Source organism: Clarias gariepinus, chromosome 17 (genome assembly GCF_024256425.1).
Source record: "Clarias gariepinus isolate MV-2021 ecotype Netherlands chromosome 17, CGAR_prim_01v2, whole genome shotgun sequence".
NCBI classification, from domain to species: Eukaryota; Metazoa; Chordata; class Actinopteri; order Siluriformes; family Clariidae; genus Clarias; species Clarias gariepinus.
This window is the reverse complement of record NC_071116.1, coordinates 23,877,501-23,892,234: the sequence shown is the minus strand read 5'-3', so window position 1 is coordinate 23,892,234 and position 14,734 is coordinate 23,877,501. Positions and strand designations below refer to the sequence as shown.

General features: G+C 38.2%; 2 protein-coding genes across 5 annotated transcripts in view; one reads left to right on the top strand and one right to left on the bottom strand.

Moving 5' to 3' along the window:
* tacc1 (transforming, acidic coiled-coil containing protein 1) overlaps positions 1–14,734 on the bottom strand; it is a 54,380-nt gene that overhangs the window by 27,170 nt on the left and 12,476 nt on the right. Inside the window, exon 1 of one of the 2 annotated variants that reach the window (XM_053515969.1) lies at positions 10,288–10,437. The exons of the other annotated variant lie outside the window; for it this stretch is intronic. Coding sequence (XP_053371944.1) covers positions 10,288–10,352 — 65 coding nt within the window. The 5' untranslated portion in view covers positions 10,353–10,437. Of the gene's footprint in view, positions 1–10,287; positions 10,438–14,734 lie in introns of those variants that run through there. 2 annotated transcript variants of the gene reach the window in all.
* LOC128545563 (uncharacterized) lies at positions 3,472–5,185 on the top strand. 3 transcript variants are annotated; one of them, XM_053515973.1, is made up of 3 exons: positions 3,472–3,639; positions 3,746–4,028; positions 4,122–5,185. In XM_053515973.1, the coding sequence occupies exons 1-3, from the start codon at positions 3,548–3,550 to the stop codon at positions 4,764–4,766; spliced, it is 1,020 nt and encodes a 339-aa protein (XP_053371948.1). In that variant the 5' UTR covers positions 3,472–3,547; the 3' UTR covers positions 4,767–5,185. The 3 variants fall into 3 exon arrangements, with proteins under 3 accessions (XP_053371948.1, XP_053371947.1, XP_053371949.1); XM_053515972.1 differs by having other exon boundaries at positions 3,746–5,185; XM_053515974.1 differs by having other exon boundaries at positions 3,472–3,664; positions 3,746–5,185.

The window sequence follows — 14,734 nt, the reverse complement described above, 5'->3', positions numbered from 1 at the left end:
CCAAGAAGTGTTCAGGGAGCCACAAATAGCAGCGATGGGGTAGAATGAGTGAGTCAGACAGGACCGGTGCCCCAAAAAATCTCTTGCTCTCTCACTCTCTCTCACACACACACACACACACACACACACACACACACAATGGGCTCTGTAGAAATAGTTTCATTGCCTTAGAGCAAAAACAACGTTTCTTTTAGGAAATCTTAGAAAGGCAACACCGAGCTCACTGTTCTGATAAAAACACAGGCCACTACACTGCAGAAAAAGACTCGATCCCAAACACTAAAACTCCTGCCAATTAACTATTTCCAAGATTCTACAGAACTTAGAACCCAATTTATTGTTTAAAATCACGACATTGCATAAACTCGATGTACTTACGCACATCTTTACCATCACCGTAATTTGTTTAATAAAGTACTTTAAAAAACAAAATTAATATGTACTACTCCAGTACTACTTTTATCTTTAATTAGTTATAGAATAGAAATTTAAGGTAGAACATTTAACCCCAGAAAACTGGGGCTGTAGCGCACAAGGTGGGGAAGACCCTGGACAGGGTGCCAAGACATTGTACGGCACACACTCTATGGGCAATTTACATTTACGCATTTGGCAGACGCTCTTATCCAGAGCGACTTACTTATCTCATTACACATCTGAGCAGTTGAGGGTTAAGGACCTTGCTCAAGGGCCCAACAGTGGCAACTTGGTGGTTGTGGGGTTTGAACCTGGGATCTTCCGAACCGTAGTCCAATGCCTTAACCACTGAGCTACCCCTGGCAATTTTGCACCGGTTTACCAAATATGCATGTCTTTTGACTGTGGGAGAAAACCAGAGTACCAGGAGGAAACCCACCAAGCACAGGGAGGACATACAAACTTCCAAGACGTGAATCAAACCCTCGATCTTGGAGGTGGTAGACCAGATCTAACAACTACACCCCAATGCTGCCTCAATTAAAAGTCATGTCAAATTTAAAGAATTAGATTTATAATTAAAAGGCCAAGAAAAATAAATCATAAATCATAAATCCATGGAGACAGACAGATGGAGACAGAAGAGCTATTTCATCGTCTGCCATAACGAATTGGATTTTCCAACCAATATTATTCATTTGGCTGGTCAGAAATGTTAAGAACCATATTGCACCAGCCTAAAACAAGCAATAAGTTTCTTCATTTTTCCTCCACTGCTCTTGATGCCATTCAGAGCATACCTTGACGTCATGTTTTTTTCAAAGCCGAGCTGCATCACTGATGCACTTATGTAATCGAAATGTATTGCAAATAATTTATAACAGGTGGACAACACAATAAAAACATCCACTAAATTTATTTATTAAGCTGCTGTACACTAAATCTGATTTTAATCGATTTCCAGACAGCACGAGCTTTAAGCTGAGGAAGCAAAAGGGGTTGTTTTCTACGGCTCAACCGGCAGCTGTTTGATTCGGTTTTGCCTGAGATTTAATATTACTAAATATATAAATTCTTCATTTTAAACTGAAGGTGTTCAGATTTGCGTTTAAAGAAGGCTTCAAGGACAGCGCGGTGATGAGACTCTTACAGTAGCTGCAATAAAATATTTAAATGGTGCAGACTTTTTAAAGAAGGACGTACAATTTTGCCTGACAGGCTTTGAAGCTCACTGCAGTCATTCCCATAAACATTATTAAAAATTACAGGAAATTTTTTGGAAGTTATTGCTACATCCCCTATACAGTCCTGACCTCACACCAAGCCATGTCCACATGTTTGAGCCATTAAAGGAGTTCCTGGGAGGCCAGCGTTTCAAACATGAAGCAGGCAGTCTGATCATGGCTCTCGTGTACTGAGAGAACTTTCTCCCCTGATGGTATCCAAGCACTAGTGAAACACTGGGCTAAGTGCATTAGTGTCACAGGGGATAATACAGAGAAATAAAAAAAAGCCTTTACTCTCATAACTGTGTCCTGTTATTCTGCGCAATCAAAAATCCAGGTTTGACTCAACGCCCCTCGTATATTAGATTGCAGTTTTTCCCCCTCACTATAAAACAGAACAAAGTATCTCCAGAGTAAAGGAGAGTAGTTTATGCTTCCTCAGAAATACAGCAGAAGTGAGTCACTTCAGAAACGCTCATTCATACCATCATTATATATACAGAAATACTGTATATATATAAAAACAATGACTATAGAAATGACAAAGCAAAATTCTTGAGCTTATTTTGTGACATCACTGTAACTCACTTTTAAATCAGGTTTCACAAGACGCTCAATGTCTTAAACAGAAAGGTGATGTATGCACAATCGAACCCAGTTTACGTACCAGCCAGCATCAGCTGATCAAGAGGAGGTTATTATTCAAACTTTATGTTTTAACTGAACATGATTTATGATTCAGTATGAGGCACAAAAAATGCTTTTAAAAACTGAAGATCAATTTTTATTAATCACGTTACGTACTAAACTGGAGCGCACTACTGTTGTCATGGAAACCAGCGCATCGAAGAACAGGATGTTTTGATGCATTCAAAACTGCATTACTAATATTATCTCACTGTGGATGTCTCCCAAACCACAGACATTTCTTACTATATAGGTCACATACAGTATACTATTATACTACAGTATACCATATAGACCACATATATAAAAATGTGCTCTGTACACTTGCCCTATACACTATGTAGGCCACATTAAAACCTCACTATAAAAAGCCTCCCTGTTAAATGTGTATTTCTGCTTATGTACATTTGTAAATAAACTTATGAACAAAGATATGGAATATAAAATCATTTCATCTTTACTGTGAGCTGAACTGTTACGTCACAGTGTCTTCATTAACACATGCTCACTGTGCCATCTAGTGGTCAAAAAGCAAACAGCACCACTAAAAATGGCACAACTAAACATTCAGTCTAAATCGCGACTTACAGTTTTTTCTGATTGCTTAAACAGTAATAATGATTCCTGTAGCACAATTTCTAAAATTATTAATAGTTGTAGAAAAACTATTCACTGAGTTTGCAAAATTAAAAGCACAAACACTGCTTTGCACACAGTTTGCACTTTTATAACACACAATTTGCAAATGTATAAATACAATCTAATCCACAGCACTCCTTTTGCAGAACTGTAAACACAACTCAGTACTTTACACACAATTTCCAAATTATCAGAACACTCCTAGTAAAACTATACACATTTATGGACATTTTTTACACTTTTTGTGTAACTGTTTGACCACACTGCACATGTGAAAACAGTTTTATATAATTAGTTCACTTTGCAATCAGCTTGAGCACTATAAATAAGCCACAGGTAAGCTTTCAATGTGGAGAACAATGGAGGGCAGACTGAGAAGAGTGAGAATTAGAGGAGGGCGAGGAAGAGGAAGAGGACGAGGACGTGAAGGAGCAGGTGGAAGAGGAGGAGGACAAAGACTAGGAGGTGAATTTAGAGGAAGAGGACAGGGAGGTGAAGAGGAAGGAGGAAGGATAAGAAGAATCAGAATTCCTGATGACATCAGAGCAACAATAGTAGACCATGTAATCAACCATGGAATGACCCTAAGGGAAGCTGGCCAACGGGTTCAGCCTAACCTCAGCCGCTACACTGTAGCAAGTATCATAAGGACATTTCGAAATGAGAATCGGTTAGTACAGTTACTTCATACTACAGTAAGTTTTCTAGTAGCACCATACCCTAATGAAAAACAATACAGTACTTGACATGTAAAAACTGAATTTGTTACTTTACAGAGTTGCTAGAAATCCAGCATCTGGGGGCAGACAAAGAATGTTCACTGAAGAACAAGAGACTCATATAGTCAATATGGTGTTGGCCAATAATTCCATTAGGCTGCGAGAAATACAGCAGCGCATAATAGAGGATACCATCACATTCCAAAACATAAACAACGTGAGCATCTCTGCATTATCTCGTGTACTGGCACGAAATAGAATAAGAATGAAACAAATTTACAGAGTCCCTTTTGAAAGAAACAGTGAGCGCATAAAACAACTGCGATATGAATATGTTCAGGTAAGCTATAATATCATTGGTACTGAATGTGGAAGTCCATCCTGTAGTGCTGTGTATGAACCTGCTGTGCTGCATTTGTTTTGTCTTTTCCAGAGAGTGATGGAGCTAGAGGCAGATGCCATGGGTCATGAACTGATTTATGTAGATGAGGCAGGTTTTAACCTAACTAAAACAAGGAGACGTGGCAGGAACCTTATTGGACAACGTGCTATAATCAATGTGCCAGGACAGCGTGGTGGTAATATAACTATGTGTGCAGCTATGAGTCAAAATGGTGTTGTGCACCATCATGCAATCCTGGGCCCATATAACACTGCACACATTATTACATTCCTGGATACCCTATATCATACACTCACTAATGTTCAGAGAGCAGAGCAGATGAGATATGTTATCATATGGGACAATGTTAGCTTCCATAGGGCTGCTTTGGTCCGCAACTGGTTCACAGATCACCAACTCTTTACTGTACTAAACCTCCCCCCATATTCTCCATTCCTGAATCCAATCGAAGAATTCTTCTCTGCCTGGCGCTGGAAGGTCTATGACCGTCATCCCCATCAGCGCATGGCTCTTTTACAGGCAATGGAAGAGGCATGTGAGGATATTGACCAGGCATCATGTCAGGCCTGGATACGGCACTCAAGAAGATATTTTCCACGGTGCCTTGGACAAGAAGACATTGCTTGTGATGTCGATGAAATTCTGTGGCCGGACCCAGAAAGACGACATGATTGATATTTTCTCTCTCTCTCTCTTTCAGTGAAATTGTATGTTTTTTTGTGCTTCGTTTTGATATGTATGAATAAACATTCATACTTACAGTAAGTAAAATTTGAATCCTTGTGTGTTTGTATGACAAAATTATGTCAAAAGTATTACTTCAAATTCACCTACCTTGTGCACAGAGAAAGCAAAAGCCAGATGTGTTTTTTATTTATACCATCAGTGTGTAGTTGGCACTTTGTGTGCTTATAAATATGATGGTTAGTGTTAACTGTTTGGTACAAAAATACCATTTTTACAAAGGTTTGTAGAGTTAAACAAGATGTATACTCTTTTGCAAGAGAACTAAAATGTTTTGATAATTGGGTGAAAGGTTTTCTTATTTGTGTGTAGAGTTTTGCAAAAATAGCCAATAGTTACAAAAAATGTGCTTAAGCAATCAGAAAAAACTGTAAACCCACATGAGTTTATGTTTTCACAAGCTGTTAATAATGTTGTAGTTAGTAACAATTTAGCAAAAATACAAATGTACACAACATCCTTATCACACTTCATAAGACAATTCATTACACTATAGTAAAGGTTTTCTCTGTACATTAATATCTTTACATATCATACATTGAAGGCCTTGAAACCAGTCAAAACAAAAATTCTGTCTGTCTGTTTGTCTGTCTGGAGTCCCAAACCATACTCCATTATATTCCAATATAGTATATAGATCACATATCTACTGTATAGAGCTTTAATAGCGGCCTTTAGCTCTTCTACATTGTTCAGTCTCATGTCTCTCATCTTTCTCTTGGCAATGCCCTAATGGCAATAGAGTCTCTATAGGGTTCAGGTCAGGCAAGTTTGTTGGCCAATCAAGCACAGTAATCCCACGGTCATTGAACCAGGTTTTGGTGCTTTGGCAGTGTGGACAGGTGCCAAGTTCTGCTGGAAAATGAAGTCAGCATCCTCGTCTGCGGAAGGAAGCATGAACTGCTCCAAAATCTCCTGGTAGATGGCTGCGTTGACCCTGGACTTAATGAAGCACAGTGGACCAACACCAGCAGATGACATGGCTCCCCAAACCAACACAGACTATGGAAACCTCACAACCTCACATCTTGCAGTATGTGCCTCTCCATTCTTCCTCCAGACTCTGTGTCCTTTGTTTGCAAATAAGATGCAAAAAAAAAAAGTTGCTATCATCAGTAAAGAGAACTTTGGACCACTGAACAACAGACCAGTTCTTTTTTACTTTAGCCCAAGTAAGACGCTTCTGATGTTGTTTGTTGTTCAGGAGCGGCTTGACAGGAGGAATACGACATTTGAAGCCCATGTCCAGGATCCGTCTGTGTGTGGTGGCTCTTGATGCACTGACTCCAGCCTCAGTCCACTCCCTGTGAAAGTCCACAACACTTTTCCCTTCCACATAACTTTTTATAAATGTGCTTTGATACAGCACTGGGAATATCCAACTTCTTTTGCAATTATCTTTTGAGGCTTTCCCTCCTTATGGAGGATGTCAATAATGGTTTTCTGCACAACTGTCAGGTCAGCAGTCTTTCCCATGATTGTGCTTTCTACTGAATCAGACTAAAGACCATTTAAAGGCTCAGGAACCCTTTGCAGGTTTTATGGCTTAATTATCTGATTAGAGTCGGACACCTTGAGCCTCGAATATTGAACCTTTTCACAATATTATAATTTTCTGAGATTGTGGATTTGGGGATTTTATGAGCTGTACAGGTATGCCATAATCATCTCAATTATGAGAAATCACAGCTTGAACTATCTTGCTTTGCATGTTATGAGTCTATCTCATAAATGAACTTTTGCATGATATTCTAATTTTGCGAGTTTCACCTGTAGATATCTGCATGAGGTTTAACCTGGGCCATAAGGGAAATCAAAAGCCATGTTATGAACCGGAGTTATGTGCCGGATTTAAAAATCTACTGTAAAATAAGCTACCTGCCTAATGTAAACAAATACCTGAACCAATAGATATTCATTAGAAAAGATAAACTGAATATTTTTACTGGGATTACGTAATATTTGCACCACTGAAATAACAGCGCTTAAGTGGCATAAGTAAATTTTAACACAGTGGAGTTGTTTTAAGACAAAACTTCATCTTTATCTGATATACTTTTGCGATTTCTCATTTCTCATATTTAATAAGGAGGATAAATAATAAGAAGACTATTTCACAGCCAGGATGAACACTGAGCCGCTGAGCTCCATTTCAATTTAAATCACTGTAGAGAGTATTAAATACTGGGGCTGAGTGATACGGGAAAAAATATGATCATGATATTTTTTCCATATTTATCGATATCAGATATCACAACCATGATTTATATAAAACAAATGCAAATGCAGACCCACTGGATGTTGTTTATTGTTCGTAAGTCTGCTGTGCGTTAGATCTGTCCATATTGAATAAAAACGTCCAAAGTCTATTGTCGCATTGACATACAATTTATTGTTTCATTGATCGTTCTTTTGCCCAGCCCTATTAAGGACACTTCAGAGGCTTAACACACAGCATTTAAAACACACACAGGCTTTAGAATACACACATGCACATCCATCATTTTCTTGTTTTCCATCAGGAACAAGGTCTAGAACAACCAGCACGCAGAAGAAAGGAATCATTTCATCATAACATTATGACCAATCACAACACAAACTGCACGCATAATCTAAAGGTGTAAAAATAGTTCTTAACCCTTTGATCTGTAAGAATTATATGGTACTGTAGGTCTGCATACATGACGTTAAAGAGCTTTGACTTTGACAGTACTGTGCACCCGACCATGTAAACACAGGATACATAGCACACTAAAGAAGGAAGGATAAAGAGCATTCATGGTGTTTAATGATTAAACATTACATCAGCTTTTATGGTTTTATTGTAATGATAAGTGAGAGTTGTACAGTGAGACGTGGACCAGTCACAAACCAGCTTACTGTACATGTATACCACAGTAAAGAGCTATATACACAAGATTTTACTGACCGCCTTCAGCTTTTACGGTGCACAGTGTGCTGGTGAAATCATGTGTGAAATTGATTCTTCATGACCGCAAAACCACACTTTTACATTTTGAATCCTGGAATATTCCCATTCCGCCAGAAAAGAAAAACTCCATAGATGTGATAACCTGGTCATCATTACATTCAGGTCATCAGCTGATTTCATTTTATTGTCACATAACGTTGCTGAGTCTAGACCTGAGCAACTGAATCAACCCCCGATCATTTTTCTGCCTCCACAAGCTTGTACAATGGACACTATACATAACGGGTGCATCGCTTCATGCTTCCCTTCTTACCCTGACCTTGCTCTGGTATAGGGTGGACTCATAAGATCACATGAGCTTTGCTCCACGGTCTAGTCTTGATGCTCCCAAGCTTTTTTTTTTTCTGATGAGTCTCACTAACAAGTATCTTTGTTACTGTATGTCCAGCTGTTTAGTCCCAATCCTGTGAGCTCTCATCACACCTTATGTGTACAGTAGGAATCCTTTTTTTTCCCACTGTTAAACATAGCTGTGATACAGTAACTAATGTAGTTTTACCATGCAACTTCACCAAGCATTTCAGTGATCTTTATTCATGATTTCTTCCACAAAGTTGAAATGTTCAACTGGTTCCAATAAAGTAGTGGGCAGTTCTTAACCCAATTCCAATCATTTAAAATCTCTTTAATTGTTTTTGGTACTGGATATACTGTAGGCCAATAATATGAACCTTTTAAAGTGGTTTAACCTTTTTTTTTTTTGGGACACTTTTTTTTTAGACACAACTTGACTTCATATGGAATTTTGTCAAATGTCATGATTGTGAAAGAACCTTGAAAATGCTAACTCAAATAAAATCTCAATTACTCCTATTAAAATCCAAAGATTTTCTATTATAATTAATCTAAAAACTCATCCTGAAACTCATATAACCCTCTCAGTCAAAGTGAAAGTGAGCTCATTTCTCTGGCAGCATCTGCGACTTTCCACACACATTTTACATTCATGCAGATTAGCCAGGAGAAAAGTGTGTCCCTGTGTTTGCATACACAAATGAACGTTATGAACAGCAGTAATGCTCACATATGGGCTGATAGGTTTACTTATTAGGGTGGGCTCTGGAGCATGAAGGCTAATGCAGCTAGCAAGGAAGCTTCCAGCTTCTAGTTTAGCACTGCACAAAGCACGCATCTCAGTAACCGACGACACACTTGTGTGTGTGTGTGTGTGTGTATATATATATATATAATTCAAACTGAAACCATTTGTAATGTTCTAATGAGGATGTGGCTCCCTGGCTGGTGTGTTTGCGTTCCCATTCATGCATCCTCTCTTTGACCACTTGAGTTCACCTTCTGAGTCATTTTCAAAGTAAGCAATTGCAAACGGCGTTCGAGTCAAACCAAGACTTCTAATAAAATTTCTTGTGAATGAAAGCTTAAAACCGATTGACGTTTACAGCAGACTTGGATAATGATACTCTTAGCCGCGGGAAAACATTTGAATTGTGCAAATTTTTAAAGATGGCTGCATGTCAATGAATGACGATATTAGGTGTGGTGGATCCAAGCCCACTGCAGTTGTTCCTACAAACACTAAGCGAGTGAAACACTTGATCCTTAAAAAATCGACTGATAGTTTGCTGCAAACTTACAGAAGAGGCGCATCTGTCTCTGTGGACTGTACACACGATCATTGACCAACACCACTTGAACATTACAGAAACTCGCCTGGGAGTTATTGCCACATCCTTCGTACAGTCCTGACCTTACACACTGAAATCTCATGTCTGACTCCGGTACTTAATCAGTATTAATATACGAATATTAATATTAATAATACATATAAAACCTGTGCTAATACATAAATTATGTCTATATTATATACTGTATACTGTACATCATGCATGTGTTATAATTGGCCTGCAGATGGCAGTGTGATCAATAAGAGGCTCAGAAGACACCAAGGTTCCCAAAGTTCTTCACTTGAACTAGGAAACTTGCAACAAGACTAACACATGATGTGCATTGTAAGACATTTTAGATTTATATCTCATGCATGATGTCTGCTTACGCATAAAGTCCCGCTTTAAGCCATTTCTGAAATATATGAAACCTACAATACAAATGAATGAAAATGATTCTAATGTGTTTTACAGCAAGTGAACAGAGCGCTCCTTATAAATAAGGATCCATGCTAATATCAATATAATGAAGCATTATAGCTGATTATATTGTCTTTCTTAGGAGAGTTGTTTGTACAGGAGTGTCAGCTTACACACACACACACATACACACCAACACGACGTAGCATGTGACTGGTTGAGAACATTTATGTGTGTAATTTTGAAAGTCAAATAAAAAATATAAAGGAAAGATAAAATCCAATTTAAGAAGGAACAAGTGATTTATAACAACCTGACGCATTATCATTAATTATAGTTATTACATACTGTACATACTGATGCGATTATTACTTATTACCAACATCCATTAAAGTATGATTGCTTTGAAACTTACGGACTGACACTCTTCTGATCCGTCACCTCGCTGCTCTTCTTGTTTTGGGAAAAAGAGCCGCCCATGATGAAGTGTGTGTGTGAAAGTATATGTGTGTGTGGATCAGGCACAATCCTGCTGTATAGCACTTGCTGAACTCAGCTTGCTCATGTTCAGCTCCAGCTGAAGTGACGCAGCAAGAAGACGAGCAGCTGAGACTCTGACACTCACACCTACTGAAATCTCCACCCACTTATCACTAAACCGCACCCTCCACCTTCCACTACTGCCACACGCCTCTCCGTACTGTCAATACACTCCTGTCTAAACAAACACACACACACAATCTCTCTCTTCTTTCCTTCTCTCTCTCTATCTGTATGGTTAGCCCCACCCATATTCCTCGAACCACACTACTCCATTACAGATATAGCTAGAGTTGACTCCGCCCACATTATATATACCACTGTAATTTGTAATGAACACTGTCCATTAAGTTGACATGTAGTCAAAACACACCCACACCTTTCACATCCAGATCAACAGGCTTCTAAACAGTCACACCACAACATTAAACAGAAAAAAAAAAATGTGCCATATATATATATTAAAGATTTAAACACAATAGGTTTTTTGCTGAATCATCATCATCATCATCATCATCATCGTGTATATCGCTTTATTCTGTATACTGGGTAGCAGGGGGGAGGGGGGGGTGGAGCCTATCCCAGGAGACTTAGATCAGGAGGCGGGGTACACCCTGTAGACACAATTTGAGACATCCACCATCAATTAGCCTAAGCCTCATATCTTTGGACTGTTGGAGGAAACCGGAGTACCCAGAGGAAACCCACTAAGCACAGGGAGAACACGCAAACTCCATACACACAACCCCGAACCCCTGAAGGTGCAAGGCGACAGAGCTGACCCCTAAGTCACTGTGCCACCATCATTGGTATTATACAGCATACTGTGCGAATGTTTTGGCACACTTACAACAAAACTGTTTTAAAATAATGTGATTAAACATCTCTTTTCATTAAAAAAAAAATCAGTATTTACTGGTGTGTGACCACCCTTTAAAGTTCTAATGTTATGCCCGTTTTCTCAGAAACACTGATGTGGAGTTTTAAATGGAATAAAAAGTAGTTTGTAGTGTAAAAAAATGTCAAATTGCTGTTTTATAACAGAAATCAAACACTTTAGGTTAAAAAAACAGTTAATGGTGGTTAGGGTGACTTACAGTACGTACTGTATGCTGCATTTTGATTATTGACTGGATGCAGTTTTAAGGCAGACATTAGGCATTAGGAGATTAGGGTTTACACCACACTGGGAGGGGGTGAGGGGTCTTTTTCTAACAAACTTCCAAAAACAACTATTGCTTATCTAACCTTATTAGAAGCTATGAACAGTTTAAACCAATCAGATTCCAGTTTGACTAAACACACACACACACACAGCTTACAGTCACGTGACTGATGTCAAACGATGAACAGCAGAAAAGCTGATTTCTCCTGGGAGTGGTGAATGTGGGTCAGATCTCATTATCTGGTACTGTTTTTGGATGAGTCTGGATGAGATGGGGAACAAATCAAGGAAAAAAAAGCAGCATGTAGAGATCCAGCTGATTTCTTGCTCATCTGCACCAGTAGTTTATCAGAACACTGTAGGCACGTCACGCCTTCTCCTCTAACACCACTTTAATCACTGGTTCTGGTTTCCAGAGAATATTTAAAAAATTTCAAGTCACCTACACAACTACAGTATAAGCAGTATGATATGCAGTGAAATGCTTATACAACTGCCTGTGACCTAAAATGCAATGGTAGAATAAAATAGAAGGAATCCACTGCAAAAGAAATTTTAATAAAATAAAATTGCACCAGAAAATACAATTCAAGATAGAATTTCCAATAAAAATAAATGCACACCCTGCAACCCACAACACAAAAAACATCTGCTGCCAACATCCCGGAGCCAAAAACCACAGCACACCACACCCCGAGATGTCACGCACCGAGCGGCCAGCCCAGGTGGCACAAGAGGAGCCTACACAATACTGGGCATAAGGTTTTGCGTTGTAATCTTATTGCTGATTGTATAAGTCTATCAGCTTTCAAGATATGACATCAGAAACAGTTGCATGATTAACACTATACTATACTGTTTAGCCATAATATTATTTCCACTGCCAGGTGAAGTGGATAACACTGCCTTATGTCATTTCAGTGGCGCGGTGGAAGAAGGTGGCCTGGTTTGATGAATCATGCCTACCTTGATGTGGGTGGCTACGTGTGTGTGGCAGATGTACTATAGTGTGATGCCCTGGGCAATTTTCTGCATGGAAACCCTGGGTTCCGTCATTCATGTGGATGTTCCATTGACAGAAACCACTTACCAAGGCATTGTTCTGGACCATGTACTGTACACTCCTTTATATCATAATGATCAGCAGGATAATACTCCCCGACACACTGCAAACACTGTTAAAAAAATGTTTAAAAAAAGAAACATATCTGACCGATGGAGGCCACACCTTGCAACTTACAAATTTTAAAGGATCTGGCTGGTTCCAGGAACCATAGCAAACCTTCAGAGGTCTTGTGGACATTGGTTTGGAAGATTATTTCAGCTTAGTCTAAGATTTCAGCCCAGAGGTACACAGATAATCAGTGTCCATCTGGTTCTTGTAAAGTCTTGTTGCCTGTATTACTTCATGGCTTCTCTGGACAAACCTGTCTGATCAGACTTTCTGGGGCGTGGATCATAAAACACAAGTGTTCACTGTATCAACAGTTCAACTTTCTTAACCTGATCCTGTCATCTTAGGAAGTGTATGTGTTTGTGTGTTAAAGAGTAGTGTTTCTCAACAATAAAAACATTTCCATTCAGCCTCGAGCCATAAGCAGTGTCTTTTTTCAGTTATTTCACACATGCCATGTGCCGACTGAGAACACTGCTTTGCTAGTGAAAGCCATAAAACCATAATATTCCCATATTCCTAAGCCATTTAACAGGCTTAACTATGCTGCCATAATTGAAACTTCAATCTTCATAACTCAGCCCCTTTTATGTCCTTGCATTGAGTAAAATATCTGCCCGCTCCTGAATTCCGGCTTTATTCTTTAATTTTATATTTTAGTTTTATAAATCCTAAGGTGTTACACATTTCCTTTCTAAGCAAGAATTTGATTAGCTTCATAAAACAGTGTTTCTTATAAACCAATAAGGTTTATAGGTTGTCAAGGTTGTCAAGGTTGAGTTTTATATAATGCGTCTTCATCCAGGAAGACATTTCTCAAAGAGCAGCAGATATCTTCTTTATAACTTGTGAGGTCAGTAAAGTAAAGCTGTGTGTTGTTGGGGTAAAGAGAAGCTATGAGCGCTAATCACTAAGCCCAGTAAAATTAACCCAGAAATAATACAAGGGTGGACCAAGAACTAATCTCTGAGGGACTCCTGTAGAAATAAATAAAACTGAAGCCCTTTGAGGGGATTTGTCCTGTTTTACTTGTAATAACATTTTAAGTGGCAATTAGCAGGACATGGAAATTCATTATGAGCATAAACCTCCTTTTATGTGAAGAGGAACCTCAGTGTTCCAGAGTAAACACAGAGTACAGTCTGATAGTGCTGAAAAAGATTAAAAGTTGGATTAAGGTGGACGTCAATGGGTGTCAACAAAGCGACATGATTAGATAAAAAGCTCACACTCAAAATAAACACTAAATACCACTCTTGGAATTTATGTAAATGCAGTTTTACACAGGACTTCATCAGTAATACATCAATAAAGGGTTCGACAAGGATGAAATGCCTATAAAAATGCCTAAAAATGATTTTTGGCTATATTTCTTGCAATATTTAAAATATTTAAAATGCTTTGCAACTTGTGCTATTAATACACTACCGTTTAAAAGTTTGGGGTCACTTTCTAACTCCATGATCGTTCCTGATTTGTATTTCTTTCTACCTTGTAAAAGAAATGCTGAAGGTGTCCAAAAAAAATGCATTAATCTCCTTCGAACAGTTATTAAAATTTTACAGTCTTAAAATAACAACTAACTGTTGTTTTTGTTGTTGTTACGTAATTACCTAATTCCATATGTGTTATTTTATAGTTTTAAAATCCCTAGTATTGTTGTAGAATATAGAAAATAAATCACTAAACAAAAACAAAGAAATTTGCAAACTTTTGCTTTTGAATGGTAGTATACAGTATATATATATACTGTATATATATATATATATATATATATATATATATATATATAATTATATTATTATTATTTTTATAAGTCTCATGTCTTATACTAAGCAATCTTTTCTCTTGTTAATTTCCTAAACCCCACTCCAGTCCAGTAGGTAGTGGTATTGCACTAACTGTATAAACTCAAAAGCAGTAAAGGAGGTGATCATTTCTGAAAACATTGAGGATGGGCACAGTTTTTTTTTTTTTTCAATA